General features: G+C 39.3%; 2 protein-coding genes and 1 pseudogene across 7 annotated transcripts in view; 1 reads left to right on the top strand and 2 right to left on the bottom strand.

The window, feature by feature from the left end:
- Positions 1–16164, top strand: part of LOC131698877 (low-density lipoprotein receptor-related protein 2-like) — a 38207-nt gene extending 22043 nt beyond the window's left edge. For 5 of the 6 annotated variants that reach the window (XM_058993538.1, XM_058993556.1, XM_058993542.1 and 2 more), the window contains 14 exons: positions 562–746; positions 1855–2041; positions 2917–3132; positions 4636–4819; positions 6335–6536; positions 6979–7143; positions 7680–7880; positions 8599–9145; positions 9564–9710; positions 10231–10338; positions 10749–10985; positions 14826–15219; positions 15670–15775; positions 16063–16164. In XM_058993538.1, coding sequence (XP_058849521.1) covers positions 562–746; positions 1855–2041; positions 2917–3132; positions 4636–4819; positions 6335–6536; positions 6979–7143; positions 7680–7880; positions 8599–9145; positions 9564–9710; positions 10231–10338; positions 10749–10985; positions 14826–15219; positions 15670–15775; positions 16063–16089 — 2906 coding nt within the window. In that variant the 3' untranslated portion in view covers positions 16090–16164. The remainder of the gene's footprint in view (positions 1–561; positions 747–1854; positions 2042–2916; positions 3133–4635; positions 4820–6334; positions 6537–6978; positions 7144–7679; positions 7881–8598; positions 9146–9563; positions 9711–10230; positions 10339–10748; positions 10986–14825; positions 15220–15669; positions 15776–16062) is intronic. The other variant, XM_058993533.1, reaches the window with a different exon arrangement.
- A 3545-nt stretch (positions 16165–19709) lies between these two features.
- On the bottom strand, positions 19710–22279 carry LOC117408974 (claudin-23-like). Its single transcript, XM_034014458.3, has one exon. The coding sequence runs from the start codon at positions 21946–21948 to the stop codon at positions 21163–21165; it is 786 nt and encodes a 261-aa protein (XP_033870349.3). The 5' UTR covers positions 21949–22279; the 3' UTR covers positions 19710–21162.
- Positions 22280–22355: 76 nt separating this feature from the next.
- Positions 22356–25549, bottom strand: LOC117968142 (claudin-23-like; annotated as a pseudogene).
- Positions 25550–26541: the final 992 nt, after the last annotated feature.

Raw genomic sequence — 26541 nt, 5'->3', positions numbered from 1 at the left:
CTGCACTGAAGATTGACTTTATAACAAACTGAAGCTTATTCTGCATCAAGTTGGGAACACCCTTTTTAAATGTTTTATTTTTTGGTTGGTTTACTTGCAGGTTTTCTTCCTCAAACTCTACAAGCATTTACTCTTATTTCCTGGGTTCTGTCAAGATACATAGCAGTTTCACTCATTTCAGGTTTTAATATGAGCTTGATTAGCCACAGTGTAATTAACAAGCTCATGTTAAACTTGTAGTAAATCTAGTAATTGATCAAACTGCTATGCAATGGGAGTAATTTCCATCCCTGCAATGCAAATGTAGCTCATATTGATCACCATGATGGTGCTGTTCTGTTGAATAACATTTAATAGAAACTGACTGCTAGAATCTATACATTGTTTCTCTTCACTAGGTGTAGAAATTGTTAGCACAGCATTTAACAATGTATATCATACATTACAATTAAATTAGTAAATCATTTTGTCTTGGTTTTTATTCAAGTGCCAAAAGCATGTTTTTCCAATGGTATTCTGTGGTGCCCCATGAAATTTGAATTTGCCCTGTGTTATGATCAGGTACCCCAGTGACGTGTCCAAGCCATCAATTCCAGTGTGGCTCTCCTGTGGAATGCCTCAACATAAGCATGGTCTGTAATGGGATAAACAACTGTGTGGATGGATCAGATGAAGGTGGGGACTGCAACTCTGTTAACTGTGAAAAGAAATGCTCACAAACCTGCTACAAGACACCCAATGGATCAGTAAGTATGAATGTCACCTTTTTGTTTCGAAAATAGTAATCTAAGGACCAGTAAGTATGAATGTTGCCTGACCAGAAGGTGACTTCTTCCTATTGGAAACTCGCTGAAAAATGTCAAGCAAAGCTCTTGAGACTACTAACCATCATGTTAATCTATTCAAGCCTTTCAGAATAATCTAAGATGAGAATGATGAGACGTAAAGATGAGAATTTTGCCAAAAAAGCTTTTTCTTCTGTAATGGAACCACCATAGGGTATTTGCAGAAATCCATTTGAACATTGTTTTATTCCCTAGCATTCAAGTTGTGTGTTTTTTTTTTTAAAGTTTTTTACACCTTAATTTCCTGGTGTACCAAGAAAGGTCCTCCTTGAAGAAATGTTCTCGAGTTCTGTTCAGAATAGTGTGTGCTAGAAATAGAAGCACTGATAAATTACAATTTAGAATAATTTGTTTCCAATTTAATTTTAAATAGCACTTTGATATACTGTAGTATATTGTGTAATTAAAGTAATCCAAGTAGAAAAAAAGGTTTATGAATTTATGTACGCTACTTTATTTTGTGAGATGGTGTGTGTTTTTTTTTTTTTTTTTTTTTTTGTGGTTAACCATATGAACACTTGAAAGTGTGAATTTACAATAATGTACAAGTCAGACTGAGTGTATAATGAATGTTTGAAGACTGGTACAAATTCAAGCCAGTTCAAAATGTATAGAGTACCCGACAGCCAGAGATGGGTAGACGGACATGATTAGGCAAAATTGTAAGAGAAAAGCTGATGTGACTGCCAGTTTTTGCACTGGCTGTAAGAGCATGGATGATCTTGAAGGATAAAAACATTTACATTGGCATTTACAACTAAAGTTTGTATTTCTGGCTCCAGTCAAATCTTTATCGGTGGAGATTGGCTTTAGCCCTAGCTCCACACACTCATTTTCTTGGAATTGGGGCTAAAGTTAACCTCCTCAATGGATTGTTACCAGCTTTATTATATTGATGCTTCATTCCCGGTTATGAAATGGTCAGATGGTTCATTTCCTCAAGCTTGGCATCCGCACCTAACTTAGTGTCTCAAAGCTGCATTAGACCAGATTCTTTTTCACTCTTCAGAAGTGTGGCTGTGAGAGGGGATTTAGACTCGCCAGTGATGGGCTGTCCTGTGTGGATATTGATGAGTGTGAGGAGCTCCCCCATGGCTTTTGTAGCCAGACCTGTCGCAACATGAATGGGTCGTTCAGCTGTGGCTGTCACCCGGGATACCTGCTGGAGCTAGACGGTCGCAGGTGTAAAGCAGCTGGTATGGAACCTTACCATATGAATATATGGTTTTTTAGAAGCTCTTTTCATTTAAATGTCACTTGTGTTTAAGACAACTGCCCCCTAAATTACTGCAAATACTTAATTATGCAGACAGTTTTCACAGTTTGCAAAGATTTTTGTGAATTTAAGTTCTGGTTTACCTTTCCTGTGTTAACATTTTAAGTGTTCAGTGTGCTGCCATCCATGGCCTACATGTTCTAAATGCACAAAGACAATACAGAACCTACACTTATTTTTCCCTATATGTCAAAGGATTTTTCTCAATTGTATCTCTGTACACTATATATTATCCACCAGATGGGGCAACTTCCCCAAATGTTTTGGGCAAATCTACTCTGGTGCTGAATAATCTTAAATAAGTTTGTGGTAGCAGCTCAGATAGGAGGACTAGAATATTCAAAGTATTTTTGGGTAAACTTTCATGCCAATTCACACAAATGAAGCTTTAATTTGCTCACTAGATTCTTGAGGATTAAATCGTTAAATATTTCAGTAAGCGTTGCTTGGCAAACACCTTTCATAGCAGTTATTACCCCCTCCCGATTCATATTGCAATTCTGGCGATGGAAGAACTAAGTAGCTGGATCGCTTGGTAGAAATCTGTTGGTGGCTAAAAAAAAATTGCATATTCATTGGTGAACTGCCTAAAACCACCTCCAGTTCATTATCAAACCTTTCATGCTTTTGGAATCTAAAAGATCCAGTGTTTCTGGAACTATTTTATGTATTTCTTTTGTAAATGTAAACCACTATCTTTTTCGTGATTTCGTAATGATTGTTCATTCTAAATGTAGCAACACTAACAAACTCAAAGCAACTCATTATTTGATAGTGTTTTTTTTTTTTTTTCAGGCCAGGAGCCATTTTTGCTAGCATCTGTCCAGTTTGACTTGCTGCTTTATGGACTGCGAAGCTTCAAAGAGGATGTTCTTACTTTCACTGGAAAGAAAATTATCTTTTCAGTGGACTATGATTGGAAGGAGAAGAAGGTGTTCTGGTTAAGTTTGGATGCTGAGAGTATAAAATGGATAACGATGGACAAGAAAAATAAGGGGACAATAGTGAAAGGTAAGACTTTCCTGGTCTCTTTTTAAAACAAACTATCCTCCTACATTGTTATGCCTCATTTCGACTGCTTGGTGCTACAGGCTTTGGCTGCCCATGGCCAGCTGTTGAAATCAAGTGTTTCAGTGCCTTTTTCAAAAACTGGCAGTCCTCAAATTCTTGCCATGCATCAAAGGTCACCTGAGGGTTTGTGGGATAGTATTGTTTTTCAACGAGTCTGTAACAAATACATTTAATTGGCTCATTACAAATAATTATATATAGTTATATATAGTTATATATAGTTAGTTAAGGAGAGCACAGCCAGACAGGCTTTGTTTATCTTAAATTGAAAAATAAAAAAAGCAATGAGACTTCAGAATTGTGTGCTGAAGCAGGATGAACCATTCAGTTTAAGTTATCTGCTTTCAGTGAACACAATAAATCTTAGACAAGTGTCATTTGTGCTTTACTTACATGAAAGAATCTGCTACAAATGGTAGTGATTTCCCTGTTGCTTTCTTGACACTCACTTTCTAGCTATGTGATGACAGACTTCCTTTGTAGCCAGCGTGGCTACATAGAGTACGAGATACAAGCCTGACCAGATAGCCACGCTCAGCTGCTTGGGTGAGCTGTGGAAACACAGTTTTTTGTTAGTGGGCAGCTGTAGCTGGGAAACAATGGTCAGCCATGGAAAATTACTCTGAACTGACCAACATCAACCTTGTTTCCAGAAATATTTAAGCAACACCTGATGATCACTGCACTGTCTGAAAAATGGAGGAATTGCTCATTACAGAACAAATTCCTTCAAAGCTTCTCAAAGTAGAAAGTGGGTCTGCTCCAGCAAGCATGTTTCATTATTCCTGTATATGATGGGCTTTAGGATGGTAGTATCTTGCATGTGGATTTTTCATTTAAAGAAGCTTAAATTGATATCTTGTAGTATTTAACAGCACTTAACTCTCTTTTTTGACAGTGTGTATTGTAACTTGGGTGCACTGATTACGACAATGAGATGGTTGACAGCTGCTGTTTTTCACTGTGGTACATGAGGTTCTTGACTTGTTCACAACTATGTGGATAATTTCAAGTAAACTATTGTAATGAAACAATGCAAGAACATTGAATTGTACTGCTTTAAGATGGGGTATGCAAGAACTCCAATATCAAATTACTGTATTAAACAAGATACTGCTGATTTTTCATGATTTTGCCAATATAAAGAATAACTGTTGTGCAAAGCTAGCATCACACAATACTGCCCCCTCCTCATTACTTTGCCGCACAGCCGCACCAACCAAGGTTCAAATCAGTCATAAAACCAATTCAACAAGATGGTGTCTGGGCATAAACCAGAGAACATGCGCTCTCCAAGCAAGCATCTTAACCATTGCAAGAGCCAGGCTCATATAGCTTTAACCACATGTCACTTACAGGAGTCAGAAGCCAAAACTGCTGTGAATCACCTAATGCTGCCTGTTTCACAAATACATCGTAACCCATGAATAAATTCCCTTCTAGGAATAAAGTCTGATTGTATAGCAGTGGACTGGGTGGGTAGGAACCTGTACTGGACGGATGGAGCTGCTGGACAGATCTTGGCTGTTAGTCTGTATTCCAATTCATCTGGGACCCACAATTATACAGTGGTGTTGGATGAGGATCTTGAGCAGCCCCGCTCTCTTGTGCTCCAGCCTCTCCATGGGTAAGTCTAGACCTCTCACTGTATTGTTTGGTAAAGCGATGAGAGGCCAGCATGTTCAGTCAACTCTTTTTAGTTCTATTCTTTTTACCATAAGCATATGTGTTTATTAGCTGTATGTCATGTTATTGGTGCTGCAGTACTAGAAGACAATTTTACTGTTTTGAAAGTGAATTAAGAATGTCTTTCAACGGCGCCAGATCGCGTCCAGGCTGTGCAGAGTCCAAACTTTGCTGGGGACCCCGAGGGGGGCGTCACATTGGCTCTGACAATGCCGGGGTGGGGGAATGGGAAACCGGCAGGGATTGCTTATCGCGCAACAGCGAACCCTACTGGCCAGACATAGTGTTCAGAGTGAAGTGGTGTGCTGGTCTCTGTTCTCCGGGATTCCCTCACAGCTCTGCACTGGATTGCTTGCCGTAAAAGCGATTCTGGCCTCAGGCTTGAGATCGGAGGACGCTCGCGTGCCCTCAGAACATCTGTGCTGTATGGAGTCATGCTGCGGTGAGGAGAAAAAACAATGGGGGGGGGGGGGTCTTTGTACAACTAGAAGTGGTGTTGCCATCAGTTGTGTAATGGCATGACTTCTATCCTACATGTTCATAGTCTTTTGGGTTACTTTGCTAGTGACTGATGCCCTTTAGATGTCAGTCCTGAGCAATCTGCATCGCCTGTCATTTCTCAGCATCTTCCAATTGCATGTATATTGATCAGTGTTACTAGACTTTTGGCATTCCTAAAATGCATGTGATCAAGTGGTCCTTTTGATTTTCGCCAGTCAATCTTTGCTTTTGCCCTAGCTGGTGCTCCTGTGGTTTAGCTGCTTTGTAGTGCTTGCTTTCTTCCTAATACTGTAGCTTGCACTACCTTTTTAAAAACGATTTCCCAATTCATTGTTTTAAAATCCATTTTTAAATCCTGTAGGATCACACGTCCTAATTTGTATGAAGTCTACTCCAGTAATAAGACAGCTAAAGATGCTTCTCATCAACATTTGAAATTCAAAAGGATTGAGCAGAGTACTAGGAAAAGAGATGAGCATCAAATGATGATTCTTTGAATGGCAACTATCAATGGTTTTAACTTGGAGTAAATCGCTTAGTCACGTGTGACTGCTCTTCAGTTCTAGTTGCCTGCCCTACTGTAACGTGTGTATTCGAAAGCATCTAGTGTACAGCTGGGCATTTCCAGCAAAATAGAACTTAGAAGTGACAGATCACTACTAGATGGGGCTAGTTCTTGCCGCCTAAAGACATTTTGGCTGATCTAGCCTATTTTACATACTGTGTAGATCTGTGGCATGCAACTAGAACGGAGGAGCAGCTCCTGAACTTTGGTGAAAGGATTAGCACAGATGTATTGGGGGAAAAATAAACCAGGATTTGAGTAATTACTATAATTGCCACAGGATGACAAAGTAGGCAAGGCAACAGTAAACAACATATAAATAAGCTACTCCTTATGTTTTTGGTATTTAACTAGCGCATCTTTAACAATCTTGTATTGTCTAATGTGCAGGTTGATGTACTGGTCTGAAATTGGAGGAGAGCCACAGATAGAAAGAGCTGGGATGGATGGCTCTAATAGGAAAATGCTCATTACAAAGGGACTCGGGTGGCCTATTAACCTAGCCCTTGATTTGCTGAGTGACAGGATCTTTTGGGCAGATGACAAATTCAGATGCATTGGCTCAGCAAATTTAGATGGCACAGATATAAAGGTACATTATTTGACCTGTTACTGGAGGTTACAGTGGCAACTGACGAATGGTATACAGTAGAACCTGACGTATCTGGTTTTGTAAGATATGATACAAACTTGTGGCACTGCCTGACAGTAATTTCAGAATGCCCCAACTATTAATAAAGCAACTATAAAATGGTATAATGACTCTGTGTGACATACAATATTTTACATATCCGATGGAACCCTAGAACAAATTAAATCGTATGACACAAACTACTGTAGTTTCTGACTTCAGAAGATTCTTGGTTTTCTGTACAATTTAAGGTGAAATTTATTTATTGCCAGTACAAGTAATTTAAGAAATGATTGCCTCAATTGATTCTACCTTGCAGAGTCAGAGAGCCATGTGTGTTATGCAAAGAATTTTTAACTTCCATTTTCAAAGGATTGTCCTGTTTCTTATCCAAAATGTACAGTTGTTTCAGCTTCTAGAAACTCCAAGTCCTTTCTCTCTAAGTGTATTTGAAGATGTGATTTACTGGTCTGATACCAAAATGAGAACAATTCAAAAAGCCAACAAAGACACTGGCAAGAATCGGACTGTCCTTATTAAACGACTTGGTCAACCCTTTGGACTGAAGGTAAGTGCCCCCTGGTGTCAGTGTGCCTAGTCTTGCACAGTCACTTAATCATTCTTCTCTTATAATAAATTCTATTGGTTTTGGGGTGTTCCTGTTAGATTTATTTGAAGTTCAAATGTATGTCTTGTGTATATTGGACACCAGCTGGAAGAGGAAGGCTTGTCCTGGGAGGGATGATTACCTCCTTAGGGATGTGATGGATGGACTGTTACAACTGGTGAAGCAGAGGTGGGCTGTGACTGACAAACTGCACCTGCTTCAGTCTTGCTTGTCAGTGGGTAGCAACCCTGGTAGGCAAGGAAGTAAAACAAAACTGCACTTTTAATAGAAATATCAACCCAATGTGATACAAAGATTGTGGAAGTGGCCAGTATGTAAATCTAGAAAGCTGCTTGTCCAATACTGATAAAACCAGGGCATTATTTAACCCACGATATGTGGAGGTGCCTGTATAATGCACATGCGTCAAATGTACGTACTCTACATATAGGTCATGGTTAACTACTGTGTCCTGACCATCTACTTTATTTGATTAGGTTATACATGAGACACTTCAGCCAATAGCTTTTAACCCCTGCCAAAATCTGGGCTGTTCCCATCTATGCTTGTTGGGGCCAAAACAGAGTGGAATGTGCAGATGTCCCATTGGATTCCTGCTGGCTAATGATGGCACAACCTGTGTATTGCCAGCAGACACAGCATTTCTGTTCCTTGTTTCACCTTCTGTCATCACTCAGGTAACCAGCTCTCTTTGGCCTTTCAGATCTTTGTCAATCCAGGACCATGTTTGTCAATACCATGTAATAATTGTGTGGGTGTCATCTTAGGGTTAAGGACTGATACTGGTCAATACTGACGCACATTCAATATCCAAGCAAGTATCACTGGCGGCTCAGTTTTAGGGAGTTTTTTGGTCTAGAATAAAATATGGAAGTTTAGTTAAATTTCTCATTCATTAACATCAAATTAAAGAAAAGAAAATGAAGGTAGGGGAAGTATTAATTACCACCCCGGTCTTCACTATCACAGCATACAGAAGAAATCGCAACACAAAACTGAGAAACACCATGCCATTACAATATAAAGGGGTTTGTTCATATGTAAATATGTAGAAAATGTTTGTCAAAGGGGTCCCTGGCAGAAAAATGTTAAGCAGATGTTGCAAGTCGGTTTCAGTCACAACAGGCAAGACAGCTGATCTGACCTTCCTATAGGAGCTACAATATCCAAGACTGTAAACGTTTGATTCATGAGGAGTAGTTGCAATTCATGACTAAATACGCTATTCTGGAGAATAGAATAAGACTCATTTTCATCTCCCAACTTTCAAACAAATTGGCAGTGGGTGAATTCTTGTCCTACCACTAATCTATAACATGAGCTGCAATTTAGAAAAATTTACTGTACATTATCTAATGTACCAGCATTTCGTATTAAATGTTTTGTGCTTTTCAGGTTTACCTCAAGAACATCCAGTCCACTATTGGCCTGAAGACGTTGCCTGAACACAAAGCTCTCTCTGTCCCCATCGTCAACCAGATAACTGCTATGGATTATGTGCTCCAGGACCAGTCTGTGTATGCTGCTGACTCTGAGGGAGGCTTTATCGCACTGTTCAAGCTGAAGGAGCAGGAGCTGGTTTTTCGTGGGAAGGTGCTCCAGCTGGAGGGCGACGTGGTGACGTCCCTGGCTGTGGACTGGATAACCCACAACATCTACTGGAGCAGCAGGCAGCAACTCATTCACGTGACCTTAGCCAGCAAGGCCTACACCACCATCCTCTTCGACAGAGACCTCAGCCAGCCAAATTCCATCGCCGTACACCCACCCTCTGGAGTCATGTGCTTTTCACACATGCAGGAAGAGGGTAGGAGTGGGGCACCCCAGATAGAATGCGCCTACATGAACGGAATGAATCGGAAGCTGCTGTGGAAGAAAGCAACGATGCCCACTAGCCTGGTGTTTACAGACTCTGGCACTATGCTTTACTGGGCTGATGTTGGTATAGCAACTTTTCTTTTCATGTTGTCTACAGATAGGACTAAAGTAACTATACAACACTTGGTAACTAATTTAAGTAGTTTGTGTCTTATGAGTCATAACTGTATATGGGCAGTCCCAAAAGGTTTGTGGACTGCTTGCTGTTTTTTTCTTAATCATCATTACTGAGCTTAATTGGCAATGTTTACCTTTTATTTTTCTTCCTTGATAGCATACCTTCTAGCTGTGTCAATAGTGTAGTTTTAAAGCCTCTAAACATTAGCTTAAGTTTTTTTTAGATTTTTTCCTAAATGCTTAATTTAATTTCATATTCAATTTATTTGTTTATTTCCCAATTTTACACATTGCAGAATTTGTAAAATATGAAAAAAAAATCCAATGAACTTTAACCTTTTAAAGTTTTTTTTTATTCAATACAGAAACACTTCCTGCTTTGTTGACAGGTGCTGGAGTCATTGGTTCCATTTTACTTAATGGTTTAAATTACAAAGAGTACAAAACTGGACCGGAGCGTCTTGCTGCTTTTACACACATTGAAAAGATGCTCTTCTGGACAACAGTCAATGGTGAGGCATTGTTGGAAAAGTGAATATACATTATTTACCTCTCCCCTCATGGAAACTGCAGAGTCCAGTGTAGTGAATGGTGGAAGAGGTGCTACAGCAGAGGTGGTTCCAAAACTGTGGACCCTATTGGATATATGTTGGCTTAATATATCGGCTAAATGAAACTACTGATGAAGTTCTGTGCTTTAAAAGTGAAACTAGAATGCATTTGTCAAAAATGGGCTTTATAATTTTGAATACCCTCAGGTTATTTATTTTTACATGGAGTGTTATTCTGGACTGTAGTGCCAAAATGAGATGAAAGGTTGGGCCCCAGGTTTGGGAACCCTTAGCCTTCACATGTGCAGTATACATCTAAATGTTTCTAGGTCAGATGCTAGCACTGGCATAGGACATTAAAGTTACTAATGGAGTCTAAAATATAAAATGTTCAAAATTACCAGTACTGCAAATGGAGTAATAGGTAATGCACCCAAAGTGGATGGTAACATCTTTCTCTCCCACCCCCCGTCCCCACCAGATACAACTAAGGTGTGGTACAGCGATGGTCTACAAACGAAACATCTGTGGTTTGAAGTGAAGAAGGATGTTGTAGATTTGAAAGTGTACAGCAAGTTTAGTCAACAAGGTACATTTTATTTAATGAGTCTTGCATATTCTGGTAACCCCAATTTGGATATGCCAGATTCTATTCCTTCAGTCTTTTAATTTTGTAGACATTCACTGAGTTTGTCTCCACAGACATAGTGATTCATTCATTCTCTGGGGCTATCAATCTCTTTCTAGCTTTTAGATAACTTTACCACCAAAGTATTGAACTTATGTCTTTGACTGAGACTTAGAATCAGGATAGTATCTACCATTGTGGTCTCAGAATTCTACTTGTGGTGTAAATTTTGCAGATTTAAAACCAAATTAAATCCTGATCTGTTTAATTACCACGAAGGGGAAGTTACTGACCTTGATATCTCCCTTGCTTTCTTTGACCACCCGTATCTGTACATATTCTGTCCTATTGTCATAGTTTTTGTTTCCTAGGGACAAACCACTGTGTGGAAAAGAATGGCGGGTGCAGCCACATCTGTCTACCTTACCCAGGAGGGAGGACCTGCAAGTGTCATATAGGCTACAACTCAACTAATGCAACAGCCTGTGGGAAGGATGTGAGGTGCCCAGAGATGACCAGGCCTTGCAAAGATGGACGGAAGTGTCTGCTGAGAGAGAGGTTCTGCGATGGGCAGGCTGACTGCCTGGATGAATCTGATGAGGAGAATTGTAAGTAAAGTGTGCTGACATGTAAAACAACCTGTGTATTTAAATGTAACTTTGCATGTTATAGTATCACTCAGTGAGGCAGTCTGTTGACTTGTGGTGAGTAGAATTTGTTTGTAAAGGGAAACTAACCAATGAAAAGTAGACATGGTTGTCGTTTAGTTTAAAGACCCTGGCTGTCAAATGTATATACAGCCTGAGATCACAGTAATGTTACGTAGAAATGGTGGTGCATCAATATATTTTCACAAGTGAAAAGCCGGCTCACAATGTAAATCTGTATGGCTTCGCTTGCGCAAACAGCAGTAGACTAAGTAAGTAATTTTGCTTGGGGAAAGGTGGGGCAAAGGTAAATTTGCCACCATACCTGATGTCAATTAATGATGGCTTTGTTGTAGAAGCATCTGAAGTTCCTGATTTTTAATAGTGTAGTACTGAAAGTCTAAATATGCATCAACACATTGTAACTCCATTGTGTTTCAATGTAAATGAAAAGTTTCTAAATTAAATACATGGTGTGATATTAAGCAGAGGGAAAATAAACATAACTGCATCCAACGTGTCATCTTTGAGGAAGTGGTAGTTGATGAGACAACGAAAGCAACAGTCATGAACACTGTCAAGCAAGTTCCCCTGTCGGATACGACTGCATTGGATAATGAAGTGCTCCATTTATTGAACGGTCCGAGAGGTACTGAGTTTGTGTCACTGGCTGTTGACTCAAAGGACGAGGACATAATGAAGTTGCGTTTTGTATGCGAGATACTTTGATGGCCAAATCTTTCAAGAGGATCTATTGGGTTTGATCTCTCTAGAAACGTACGCCAGTGGAGACATTTGTGCAAATTTGTGCAGTTGAGGAACACGGACTCTTGCTAAGCAAGATTTGCTTTCTGGTAACGGATGGGGCATCTTCAATGCTGGGCAAGCACAAAGGTCTTGCAGAACCACTGGAAGTAGTGCCAAAAATGAAGGCACTGCATCATACACAGTGTGCTGTGATAAAAAGCACGCTTCTGCGAGCTCAAGTCTCACATTGAGTTCCTTCAACATGGTGCCCACAAGAAGGCCGCTGAATATCTTTTCCTTCCATAAAATAAATTTTAATCTCAAAGTAGTGTTTTTGTGACATTTGGCCACCTGAATACATTAATGTGCAGCTGCAAGGCAGGGAGGACAATCTGCGACCTTGTCGAAGCTGAAAGCTTTTCAGAAGAAGACAGATAGATTTCTTGGATTTGAGCTTTGTGAAGCGCTTGCATTTCTCTTAACTCCACAGCTACCGATCAGCACTCGAGTCTGATCATGTAATCAGTCCCATCATGAGAAGCTTCCTTCAACAGGTAAGGAACAACTTCAGTGCCTGAGTTGAGATTATATCATTCCGAAGGATGTAATTGCATTTGTTTGTAAACCTTTCTCCATACTATCTGAGGGCGACTTTGCATTTCATGTCTGCGAGGTCCTCCCCATATTAAACAAGGGTGCACTGCAGCTGGAACTAGTCCATCTGCAAATTTCTGACGCACAGAATATTCTGGACACCAGAAGTATCCAAACCTGGTCTCCTTGTGCTCAACGTTTGGATCAACGTACATGTGTAAATCCAGCTTTTCAGTCATGAATGTCATCAAATGATGCCCGAAACAAGCTTACAAATGAATCTCTGGCCAGATTAACAAGGTAGTACAGAATTAAGTGCCACTTTTCTCACTAGTAACAGATGACCAAAATTAGCAAAGTAAGTCCTAAATAAAGTATTGTGTAAATATCATCTTTTACTGTGCTTTTTAATTTTTTCTATCATTTGCTCATGCTGTTTGTTCTTTTGTCTGTCACGCAGTCTGGGGCTATTGACACTGAATCGCTCTCACAGATGTGCATGTTTTTAAAATAAAAAGCACAATCTTGGTTCTTCAGGTAACAAAACCAACAGTTCAGCCCAGAAAGTCAATGGAGGCAGGGACCTTAAAGATACTTGCAGGAGAGGAATAATTTGGAGAAGATAAATAAACTGTAAAATATTCACTGTTAGGTTAAACTGATGTTTATTGATTTGAGGGTAGCTTACATAGTGATTTGTAAACAGAGTGGTTATTACCAGTAAAGTGTAGTGATCATTTATTCCTGTATTATGGCGTGCTGCCAATAAATACTGCTAATTGAACTGTCATTTTATAAACTCTTCCCAGCTTTAACAATCCGATAAATTAAATGTATTGCATAGCATTGACCTAAATAGCCCAATTCAGATGGATGTTTGAGGAGCACAGCAGATATGATTCTCTTCTGATTGTGAAAATAAAATTCAGCTTATTGCAACTTTTTTTTTTTTAATTCTTCATTCCTGGCATAATTTCAAGTTTCAAAAAGGCGTGTCCAGTTTTAGTCATTTTGTTGAAGTAAATGAAAGGAGGAGCTGTAGTTCTCACGAGAATCTGATTACTGGTTGGACTGTCACAGGACTGCCAATCCAGGGAGTCGAGCCTTGTGTATCTGTCAGTCTGCAGTAAGTAAACTATTTATACAATTTAATACATGTGCAATAATTATAAATGTGATAACTTGCATACTGTAGATGCAAATGTAAACCTTGAAGCCTAGAATTGTTGGAAGGACTTTTTGATAATCGACACGAAGCAGATTTTCCTACAGAAACTGGCTTTACTAGATTTGACGTCTTCCACACCTTGTTCAACTATTCATCCTGACCGTTTTGAAGTTGTATTCATTTTAAAATATAGGTACATTGATACACTTTTTTATTGTAGTGATGGGGGGGGGGGGCATGTTGTAGACATGAAGGGTCTCTTTAAACTAACATCTGAGGGGAATACAATGCTCAGTGAGTGTCTGTAGTTTTGCCATTTGCACAAGTCTTTTATTTTGGTGGTAGTTAGGATTTTATTACCCTCTGCTAACTCCATTCCCTTTTGAAGTGTCCTGGTGAAATGGTAGTGTGATGTATAAATGTCTGATCTTCTGAATGTGTCCTTGGAAGCTACGGATATCAATAGGAGATCCCTTCAGCTTATTTTCATAAGTATAGGAGTTTTATTGAGGCTTTAGCCATTTTGATATATAGGTCAATGCAGCTTGCAAAATGCTTTGTCTACTGTACAGTGAAAAATCAAGAACTGCACATTCACAAGGCTACAGCATCGCACATCGAAGATCATACAGGAACTTAAACAGCTACTGTTTTTATAAGCACTTTAATTTTCCTTAAGGGTTTAAAAAGTAAACAATATCCTGTACCTATGGCAGATTTATATTCCTTTATTTATTTTAAAGTTGAAATCTTTCTGAAGAGGAAAAGCCTGATCCTATAAGTACACATACTGTTCTACTTTAAAAAAAGACCATGTCAATTGATATTAACAGCTCATCTACAACAGCAGTATGGTACACTGCATTTACCACCTGCTTCTCTGTGCACAGTTTACATTTACAGTGCAAGACTACGTGCTTTTGTTTTTTTAAGAATTTTTACTTTATTCTCCCATGTATACTATTTTTATATATGTCATTTTTGTAATGGTTTGGATGATAAGAATTACTAGTTTCACCATAAGGACTGCCAATCTTGTTAAATTGGTGGCAGAATAACATTCATGTCTCAATTGGGTGTGGTGCAGCCTGTTACTTTTAATTTTCCATATCCATAGTGCTTATTGTATAACCAAGAACAGAACTAATTTTTAAAATAAAATAGTCTATAGCTATGGGTAATGTTTTGAATATTTTTCTGGTGCAACTGTACGTATTTCTTTCAGCACACACTTAATGGCAGTCTGTTGCAAGGGTATAACTTTTTTTAAAATGTAACTTCTGCTCACATAGGTCATTTAACTGAAGGAACGGTGAAATCTGGACTCGGGCCTGCAGCTGTTCCACGGAGCCCTCCATCTCCACATGCTGACATTGCTGAAATCATTCCTACCACCTTTGCCTCATACCAGAGCATAATGACTACGGAAGAGGAGGTTTTGGTTCGAAATCTGGGATCCCAGCCTTGTGACAAAGAAATATGTCACCTGAATGGTGACTGTGTGGTGGTTGACAACAAAGTGTCATGTGACTGCAAGTTGGGTTACACAGGAGAGTTCTGTGATGGCAAAGTGTTCGAGTCAATTGCCGTTCCCTTGACGCTGAGTGTTGTTCTTGTCTTGGTAACACTTTTTGTAGCAGGCGTGATATATGCTGTTCTGAAGAGGAAAGCCAGGTTGGCACAAAGGTATACAATAAACCCCTTTACTGATGTTTTAGTAGGTTTGTGAGGAGCTGGCTGATTTCAAAACTCCCTTGACCTTTTCAGTCCCACAGTGCAAAATAATACCTTACTTTTATTGGATCTGTCAATGTTCCTTTCTTCACTCAGACTTGACACTTCCCTGCTTCTCAGTAGATCAGCTAAATGCTAGGCTTTTGGGCTAAATCTAGTATTTTTCAAAGATCCCAAGGTCTTTACATTTTTTGGTTTCTAAAACAAGATTGTTCGGTCTATTAAATCCACTATACCCATGACTTAATTTGAACTGGCTGAACTTCAGTACCACTGTGTCAATCTGTAGAAGCAAGATTCCATTTGTAGTTGGGTAACTGTACATGTTCACGAGAGGCATCAGTTGTTATAAACGTTAATTATAATTGAGCGACCTGTAACTGATAGTGTTCTATTTATCAGGAATGCACAAGCAGTTGCAACGGAGAGAGACATGAAGACAATGGACTCTTCACCAGACCAGGCTTCCAGTCAGACGTTTGCCAATGAAACCTATGATGCTGAGGCGGTAATTTGTCATATTGGTGTTTAATGGGGGGCACGTAAGGGTTTAAAACCACTCCATTTTGAATGAATGTCATGGTTTGTCTTTTAAATCAGTAGTTTAACAGGGTTTTTTTTTTATTTTTTTTTTAAATAAACATTTGTTCTGCCATTTCAATAGAATTATTTCTTGAAATTTATGTATAGTTCATTAATATTGGGGCTTCCAATGCATTTCTATTGGTGTTTTGTAATATTCCAAGTTACAAAGGAATACATCATTATTGACTTTCTTTTTATTTTTATTACCAGGAACTGATGAGCCCGTTGGAAACGTAGAAGCCTTTAGATGTTGCCAGAATAAAAATATATATTGTATTTTGTGTTAACTAATAAAGTTTGAAGTCTAAGATATGCACTTTTGTTTTTTTTTTTCATTTTGAAAAATAATTGTCCCCAGAATGACAATAAAATAGGCCTCTGTACTTGGAAAGAAATTACTTTTGTTATAAATATTGAGGCTGACATAATTTGTGGTTCTTGTACCAGACCTAAGAACATTAATAAATACTTGGTGTAGAATCTTGCCTTTTTAAATGTTGTCATCTCGGACAATCGGCGCACTTTATTTTTATCAAGAGGACCTTAAGTCTGGTTTTTTACACCCCTGTTTTATAGCTGACAATGATTTAAGTTTATTTCGCAGACGTCTTTTATTCAAAGCAACAGACTAGGGTGTGTGAACAACGCATCAGCTGCAGAATCACAATATCTCATTCGAAAGATGGCGCCCAAGGAGGTTAAGTGACTTGCTCAGGGTCACACAGTGATCTGGGACTTGAACCGGGGACCTCCTGGTTACAAGCCCTTTTCTTTAACTGCTGGACCACCTACAATGATGCTGTACAACCTGGCAGAACTACAGAAGCGGAAATGTTTAAAGGGTTTACTTGATAGTTAAACATTTACATATTCTATAATCGTTTACAGAAACATTTGGTAAACTACTATAGTAAATAAATATGGTTCACCATACCCTTCCAAACATTCTGTAAACCTACACATTAACTGTAAACCATGTAAAAATAAGTATACTCCATACAACTGTAGTATGCTTCAGCAATGGTTTACAATAATACCCTTGCCACATTTATGGATGTAGTCCTATATAGACATATTCGTACTGTTCTAAACATAAAGTAGTCTCCAACATGTGTTCATAGAAAATAAATTAGTAAGTAGTTTAATATTTAAAAGATGTACTAAACATTTAATATCCAGTCGCTGTGTGACCTTCTACAACACATGAAGACGGTATCCACCCAACTCTGGGGGGGGGGGGGGTCAAAGCAAAATTGCATATTATAAAATGGGGCATTACTGAAGTACAATATTGATCTGTAAAATGACTGATTGGCTTACACAATCCTATTTTTTCTTTGATCATATAAAATACACATCACCATTTATCCAAAGTGGTTGTGGAATTGTACTTGATTGGGTGGTAGAAATATTTGTGACCTTTGTGTCAATGTATTTCACATTTGCAGTTTAAAAGGCTGGTCACATTCCAAAATCAAATGTCATTCCATTCACCGTGCAAACAATCTAAACAATTGAAACTGGTTTTACAGCTGCCAAACGAGCCAGTTTCTGTTGAAAAACAACTCTGCCAAAACACGTGTATGAACCTTTTTTTTTTTTTAAAGCTGCAATGTCCCACAATCCTGTTCAATTGTACACTAAATAGGATTCCTGGGTGACTGTATACATTATTTCATAGTTTAACCACCTGTGTACCCTGCTTAATTGGAACCAGTTGGTTTTCATTACATTACCTATGGTAGTTTAACCTGCAGGTGGGCATACAAGCTTCCTCTTTCCTTAACACTTTTTTGTCACTAGGCATCCTGTTGCAACTCCATGCAGCAGCAAGAGGCATAGCTGTCATATCTGAGCTCCATTTTTCCCTTTGTTCACATAGCTGGTTATTTGTCTATACTCAACATTTTACAAGCCCCACCCGGACAGCCTAGTATTTGCTAACATGGGGGGGGGGGGGGAGTCTTGCTTTTTATGTGCTGTAATAAATTATAGTTTTTGGTAACTTAGGTCCAGTGGTTAAAGAAAAGAACTTGTAACCAGGAGGTCCCTGGTTCAAACCCCACCTCAGCCACTGACTCATTGTGTGACCCTGAGCAAGTCACTTAACCTCCTTGTGCTCCGTCTTTCGGGTGAGACGTAATTGTAAGTGACTCTGCAGCTGACGCATAGTTCACACACCCTAGTCTCTGTAAGTCGCCTTGGATAAAGGCGTCTGCTAAATAAACAAATAATAATAATAACTTAATTGTTTTTCTGTCACCAATATGTATAGTAACTTGGCAGTACTTATTTGTTATTATTTGTTTATTTAGCAGACGCCTTTATCCAAGTCGACAGAGACTAGGGTGTGTGAACTATGCATCAGCTACAGAGTCACTTGCAACTACATCTCGCCCAAAAGACGGAGCACAAGGAGGTTAAGTGACTTGCTCAGGGTCACACAGTGAGTCAGTGACTGAGGGGGGATTTGAACCAGGGATCTCCTGGTTACAAGCCCTTTTCTTTAACCACTGGACCACACAGCCTCCAACTTGTGCCACCTTTCCTTTACTGTCCTCCACAACAAAATCCTTATGGTCACGGGCATATTCTGGTGGTTCTGTGTAGGCTTTTTTTCATTTTGCAATTAAACTCCCAACTGCATAAATACTTCCTGTCAAACTAATATATCTTTAAATCTCGGGAACAAGAACAAGGCTTCGTATTAAATTATTATTTATTTATTTATTTTTAAACCGTGCAAGCATGTACAATCCTCCAATACAAATGTAGGAATTTGTCGCCACTAATTAGTTGGGGTGGATTTAGAGTATTCAGAACGAATCAATGCGCGAAGTCAGGAAGGGGGGACATTACCCAGTTGCTCTAGGAAAGTATATATTGTGACTATCGGTTCCCGCAGGCAGGGGTTTCTTACAGGTGGAGGTGTGACGTGTACGCGGGTCCTCCTGTGCTGAAGCATAGCACCGATACCGCGGTACAATTAAGAGCCGTCTCCCTTGCGGGAGCTGGTATCGGGCTTATGTCTTAATTTTGATTGCGTCGCCTATCAACCTTGAATCCTACCCCCGTAACATGCTATACTCTCCCCTGTCAGCCTTTAGTCCGCCCTCTGACTTTCTGACCAGCCTACAGGCTTCCAATAGCATGCCGGAGTAACTGAAACCCACTCTGACGCCACTGTAGCGCCGTCCCTTTTCTTTGCAGCGCCAGCAATAAAGCTGAAAAGGTGAGTGTCGTTTAGTCTTTTGTTTATTAACAGAACTGTAACACAACTATAGTTGGCTTCCCCTCTTACACCGTAGGCAGCTACTGTCTCTCATTCAAGGCTGTTGCACACACTTTTTTAATGGCTCACCGCCACCACTCACACACGTGCACACCCGCAGTCCTCTGCGGCTGCGCAGACACACTCGCCTGCATACCAGTACACACAACGCATATAACACATAACACCCACAGCAGCGGGTCTTTTGAGGCCCCAGTTGTCCGGGTCGCTATGATATATATAATTTAAAGTCAGCGTGAACTCAGTGTTTTTATGGTGTTTTAGTGGTTAAACACCAGTCATTTTTTTATTTTTGTATTGTGGGGTTTTTATCTGTTAAAACCGAAAATCAGAAGTCCTAGAACTATCTTAGGGGACTTTTTATACACCACATATTCTGTAAATATTTACATTTGTCCATGTTTTAGGGGAAGTCAGGTGATCAAAGAAAGGATAAGAACTACTTAAACTATCCATTTTTGCTTCCCTGATGAATCCTCTCCTTATGGAGAAAATGTACTGCTCATCTACTGTATGTCTCAATCACTTCTCAGAGTTCATATTTCAGCACATAGAAATAAGAGCAAACATTTAAAGAACATTTATTTTTTACATATTCACTGTAGGCAAAATGTATTTTACAGCCAGTTCATGTTTTGCAGTAACCTTTACATCATTAAGTAGGGAAGCATTTTCATATTTCAGCAGCATGGGTACTTGAGCAGTCAGCAAGTGATTCTGTGTTATATTGCTCTGTTCCCCAATCATTGTTTCTAATACTGGTGCTGTTGACTAATCAATGACTTCCTTATCCCAGGAATCTATGTGTCTCTGTGACATCCGGCCCTATAGTCAAAGAACCCAGCTTTAAAATGATACTGACACATTTACTTACAGGAATAAGAAAAACAATGATGATGATGATGATGATGAACATTCCTTCACAATAAATGCCTCTTACTCCACAACAGACAAATCTTCCATCTAACGCCTTTATTAAGATAATGGCATTAAAATTAGTTTTACTTCAATGTATGATATATTGTAATTAGGAATAATGCAAGTAAGTAACTTATCTAAGATGTACGAGATAACAACAAAATGCTAATTTCCTCTAAAAAAGTGTTCAAAATATAAAAGCGTAAGTCCTGATATGAAAAACCATAGCTAAAGCATGAAACGAAGACAAGTCAGGTTGCTGTAAAACAGAACTTTCACCTGTGTATGCCCACATTCCTGATTCTCTTTTGGATTTTTTGGGTTAAATAATTATATTATGTGTTAATCCCACCACACATTGTTCTGTAAACTACATGCAAGTTGAAAATGTATCATTTATTTTAGTTTGTGCATGTTCTAGCTCTTTGAAAATCAAATAGTTCTGAAACAAGATATGTTTTATAATTTCTATTGCAAATGTATTGATCTTTTAAAGATTACAAACCAAATGTAAGTAAAATAATGAGTTCAAAACATGAAAGCGGGAGTAGTGCTGGGTTATGAGAATCCTCTGTGTAAGTGTGCACTGTGCTTCTATCAATAGACACCTTTTTCAGTGCAGGCAGTACTAAAATGCTCAGTTTGAATGTCATATTACACACAAAATACAATTAAATTATCTCCTTATCAGATTATACCTGCCTGTATTGTATAGTAGACGCTCTTCAAAAGTCAAATAAGCCTTTGTTTATAAAAAAAAATGACAATGGAATCATAAACTAACAGTGAACTAATTACAATTGTTTTTTTTTCATCTATCCTTCTCAGAGTGATCATCGTCCAAGAACCATAGTGTCTTTACAAATGGTTACAAATTTGCAATATGGATCCACTGTTTCAGAGGGCTCGTTCGCTTGTGTTAGAAAAGAAAGTGCAGTTAAAAGAAAGTCCTGTTGTACAAATTCTACGAAAAACAAACGCAGTATATTCACCTCCACTGTGTGCCTTTCCATTAGTTGGTTGACCCGAAGGCCTTTGTCAGTTAAGTGTTACATCCAATCATTTCTCCGAACACATATTCCACATGAAAATGAGTTAGGTTAAAAATCTGCATCACACGGTTCGTTTGTGCTGAAGTCGGTGATGTTAACTGTTTTTTTTGGTGCAGGCTTTACCGGTGGAACAGTAAAATCGCCGACCTCAATCGGTCTTCTCAAGGATGTAGGCTGCTGGGGCCTGGTAAAATCACGCGCATCAACTGTCTTGATAACGGATTTGGATGAACTTGGGTTATTGTGGTAATATTTGTTGGAGTGGCTGTTGGTCAGTTGCTCCTTTTTTTTAAAGCACAACTGGAACAAACAAATAATCAAGGCCCCACCACCGACGAACATGAAACAGCTACCGATATATCCCAGGACGATGCAGTACCCCACACGAATATCCGAGCCCGACGCGTTGATCGTGTTCAGGAGGCTGGTGTACCAAGCGATTGGAATAATACACAAGATACCTGAAATGAAGATCAAGATACCTCCCAATCCAGCCACCAACAGGTTCGGCGTTTCTTCCCAGCACCTGATCCCTAGGGACGCTACCACAATCCCCGCCATGGTTACGATTAACGAGGCAATCATCAGACCCTTGGCTGAGGTAATGACTTGTTGTTTAAAGTAGTCTTCATCTGTTTGGCCACATTTGAGAGTACGGGAAGTATCAAATGCTTGACAGATATCCCAGATTCCCTGTTGGAGCACCTCATCTTGTGCCCCGCCCTTAATGTTCCTCACCTCCCTCCAGTTCGGGGCCACAGTAGAGACGAGATCCAAAACCAACCCGCAAGGGGCCAGAACGATCCCGATAATCATGACCGCTGGGGTACGCATGGTGGTGTGTGCTCTTCCAGTCGACTTGGCATAAGTCTGATTTAGTTTGTAAGTTTGACTGCGCTCTCTGTACTGCTGTGTTGTGGTGAAACTGGCAGTGGGTGGGACCTAGGCTGCACTAGTTTTGTGAGATATTTATCTGTGGGTTGGTATTCTGGAGCTGCAGGAACAACAGGTGTCACATTACACTGCCAGCAACAATGGCCCTGCCTTTTATTATGAGATGTGGGAGAATAAAAAGAAATAGGATATGGAAAGCGCCAGTGGAAAACCTTTATGCTTGTTTGTTTTGTATGTTTCCTCAACATGAATTTCCATAAAATGTTACTCTTACCTGATACTTATATACCAGAATACCAGACTAACTGGAATCTGGGCAGGGATTGCCATGTGTAGCCTTTACTATAAACCTGTGTGTTGTTTTCTTTACTTTTTTCTTTTTTCTTTTCCTATTAGGAAGCTTAATATACAACTATGTATTGGGAAAATAACTATAGTTATTTTAGTTAGCCCCTAACTCCAGTTTAGCAGAACTAAAAAGTAACTACAGTCCCTTACTTTACAGTATTGGAAGCACTTTTTGGGGGAGTTTGAGAGTAGTTGTTTTACAGGTAACAAGTGCAGGGACAGTTCTATGTATGATAATCACCAATGAGTACCACTCTGTCAAATCATAAACAACAGAAACCAATTCAAACCAGAGGGTCACCAGAACTTTAAAAACACCCCAACAAAATGAATGATTGCACAGGAGAACATGTTTGTATTCATGAACATACAAAACAACAATGTAAAAACCATTCCCTCGAGCGGAAATGCTAGTTGGTAAAAATGATACTGGTAATTCGACAAAAAGGACAGATGTTTACTGAACCTCCAAACTATTAGAAACCAGTTTAAAGTTTTTTTAAAAAAATAATTCTCTCATGCAGCAGAACATGCTTTTACATATCACTTCTATCAAGAGGAAAAAATGTAAGCAGGTTGAGACCCAGCAGTTCGGGGGTTTTCCAGTTTAAACTGGGTATCAGAAATCTCTTGGATTGATCTACGGCTATTGACCTTTATTTAAAAAAGAAAGGAAACACACAGGATTACTACTAGTTGGACTCGTAGCAGGCCTACTAGATTAACCGTACCACACTTTTCTGAAATTAACACATATTGTGAATAATAATCAATCGTGTATCTTGTTTTGTTTTTTTTGCTTGTTTTTTATTACTTTTGTTTGGGATAGGCAGATGTTTCAATAGCATTGCACATAAAAACTAAGTCTTCTGTTGCTTGTTGGTACCTGTTCACTCCCTGTGCTGTGCCACGTGTTCTATCTGGTGTGAGAGCATTGAACAGAAATAGACAAACCGTGGTTAGGTGAGGCAGCAACAGCAACTTTGTCAGCTGTGTTTGAAATAAGTGCAAATGCTAAATTCAGGTATAAAAACAAACATGACCCAAATATAAAGAAAAATGAGACCATATGCGATAATGTTACAAGTGCTAACACTAAATAGGAAAACACAACTGAAAATACTTCATTGTTCTTTTTAACCCAATTTGGAAAACAGCCCTTTTCAGTTTTTATACAGCATAGTTTCCTGCTGCTGCAGCTTGTAGCTGGACTTTGAGTCTGTATGTGAAACTACCCTGGAAACTAGAAAATTAGTGGTCATAGTGCCAAAGAATCATAGCTTTAACATGATTGTGGGACACCACAGTTTAAAATTATTTTTTAAATCTGTCTCTATTATTCCCAATAATAGATGTGTTGTACATTTCAGAAAACAATGCTGAAATTAGTAAGTTCTAATACCACAGTTCCAAATAGGGTGAAGCATCGTTGTAAAACTTGTAAAACTGGTCCAATAGGTTAAGACTGCCTTTTCTCTTATGCCATCACCACCTGTTGCTTCACATGGACAACAGATGAGCTACCACTTCTTACCTAGAAATAAATGCTACGAAATAAAAAATAAAGCTTACACGTGTTTATTACATATTGCACATATTCACTGACATATAATCATAATAGCACCCTCCAAACCAGCCAGTCGCTCTCTCATTATTTGACTCATAATTAGATGCCTCCCACTGCCACGTTTGTTTAAGCAGTGTATCGTTTTTGTTCACAGCACCATGACAGTGTCCACCTAATTTTATAAACCCCCAATATAACCCTTTATTAATTACTGTTTGCTGATAGGTATTTGTTGACTTTTCCAAAGACTTTGACATGAGTAGCGTTTTTTTTTTTTTTTTTTTTAGTTTTTTTTAATTAGAATTAGTTGCTGAAATCGTGTTATCCATTTCTATATATTTTTAACTTCATAAAGAAATATTAATCATTTTCAAAAACAGAAAAAAAATCCCTTTTCAATCGCACAGTGAGTTTTTTGTAGTTTAGAAATCTGCATAAAATGGTCGATTTGTGCAGAAGTCGGCTATTGTTTGATGGGGTGCAACCTGTGTGGGTCGCCCAGTAAAATCGCAAACTTCGGTCGATCTTCCGGGCACTCTTGATGTGAAATGGGCAGGCTGCTGGTGCCTGATAAAATCAGGCACATCAACGCTATTTATGGAGGACCTGGGTGAAGTTGCGTTATTGTAGTATTTGTTTAAGTAGCTGTTGGGCGGCTTTTCTTTTTTACGGAGCCACAACTGGAACAAACAGACAGTCAAGGCTCCGCCACCGACGAACATGAAACAGCTACCGATATATCCCAGGACGATGCTGTACCCCACACGAATATCCGAGCCCGACGCATTGATCGTGTTCAGGAGGCTGGTGTACCAAGCGATTGGAATGATACACAAGATACCTGAAATGAAGATCAAGATACCTCCCAATCCAGCCACCAACAGGTTCGGCGTTTCTTCCCAGCACCTGATCCCTAGGGACGCTACCACAATCCCCGCCATGGTTACGATTAACGAGGCAATCATCAGGCCTTTGGCTGAGGTAATGACTTGTTGTTTAAAGTAGTCTTCATCTGTTTGGCCACATTTGAGAGTACGGGAAGCATCAAACGCTTGACAGATATCCCAGATTCCCTGTTGGAGCACCTCATCTTGTGCCCCGCCCTTAATGTTCCTCACCGATCCAGTTCGGGGCCACAGTAGAGACGAGATCCAAAACCAACCCGCAAGAGGCCAGAACGATCCCGATAATCATGACCACTGGGGTACGCATGGTGGTATGCAAGCGCGCTGTGCTTTTCAGATTTAAATGAATCTGCACAAGTTTGACGATTTTCTGATCTATGCATCTAGGTCTTCTGGTCAAACCGGAAAAATAGCCTGACAGAAACTTTAGGAGGTGGGGTCTGGCTCCACTAGATAAGGTACTGGTTATGTTGTGGTATTCTGGAGCAACCAGTTGTCACCTTACACTAGCCGGTCCCACAGTGTACTTGTGATATTTATATTACGTGGAGATGGTCTGAGATTAAAATCTTCAAAGTGTTTGCTTTATGTTGTTTTCTATGTTTCTATCCTTTTTTTATTTTCCTTGATTCCTGTACAAAACTAGAATTTAAGAAGAGAATGTCATGCAAGCAATGATATGTAGCTTAATTACACGTCTCCTTGGAATGAGACTGAGCCAGATACTGTCGCTTTGTAATGCTGGTGTTCTAGTTCATCGACCATACTTATGTAATGAATTGTCTTCTCAGTCCATTGAATTAAATGGATAGGCAAGGACTGGAACGCAAACAATGCGGTTCAAAGGCAGGTCTCACAATTCAACTGAAGAGCAAGTTGGTCGAGAGGTAAGGACGTATTATTATTAACTCGTCAGCCGCTAGGAGGAGATTCATTACACTTACTTTACAACACGTTTATTTCCAACATACCGAATTGAACTACATTGTAACTGCAACATTGGAAAACACTGCAACTTCATCGCGCTGTAGCATTTGCCCCTACCGATTATCGCTATCAATATTGCACTTCAAAGCTGACTGCACAGCACCTGGTTCATTCAGTTTAGTATCCATTATTAAGCTCCACGCAACTGCAGGTGGTTTGCAGTTTTTAAAATTATACGTAATAGACTATCATCTACTATTTCATAGTTTTAATTTGTTATGGAACATTATTCACCATTCATTACTGTTTCTGAACTCATGACTAAGATTTGAGGCCAGTATAAAAATGGCCACAGAGAGCTAATTTGGGTTTCTCTGAAATTAAAAACGACTCCATTAACCCGTTGAACTCGTTAAACTAGAGAAGGCACTTGCCAAAACATGTGTCAGCTAGACCTAAACTCAAATTACATTTATTATGGAGCCACTATCCTGATTGTGTGTGCAACTGTGTGCCATTATGTAATGATATGCAGCATGCAGTGCCAGGAACTGTACGTTTATCACAATGGTTTGATTGCTGTTTGTTTTATTATTGTGACTTAAAAAAACAGCTGTAGGGATAGCGGCAACATAATGAACACTTTCCTAGGATTGGTTTGGTATGCTGTAGTTTCACCTCCTTATATATGATGCATAACTGTCTAACTTCTAAAAGACAACCCTACTACAACGAATGACAAAGCATTCATTCAGATGATGATGTGTGCACCCCAAGCATTTATGA

Source organism: Acipenser ruthenus, chromosome 2 (genome assembly GCF_902713425.1).
Source record: "Acipenser ruthenus chromosome 2, fAciRut3.2 maternal haplotype, whole genome shotgun sequence".
Lineage (NCBI taxonomy): Eukaryota > Metazoa > Chordata > Actinopteri > Acipenseriformes > Acipenseridae > Acipenser > Acipenser ruthenus.
The sequence above is the reverse complement of the archived record's forward strand: the minus strand, read 5'-3'. Positions and strand labels throughout refer to the sequence as shown.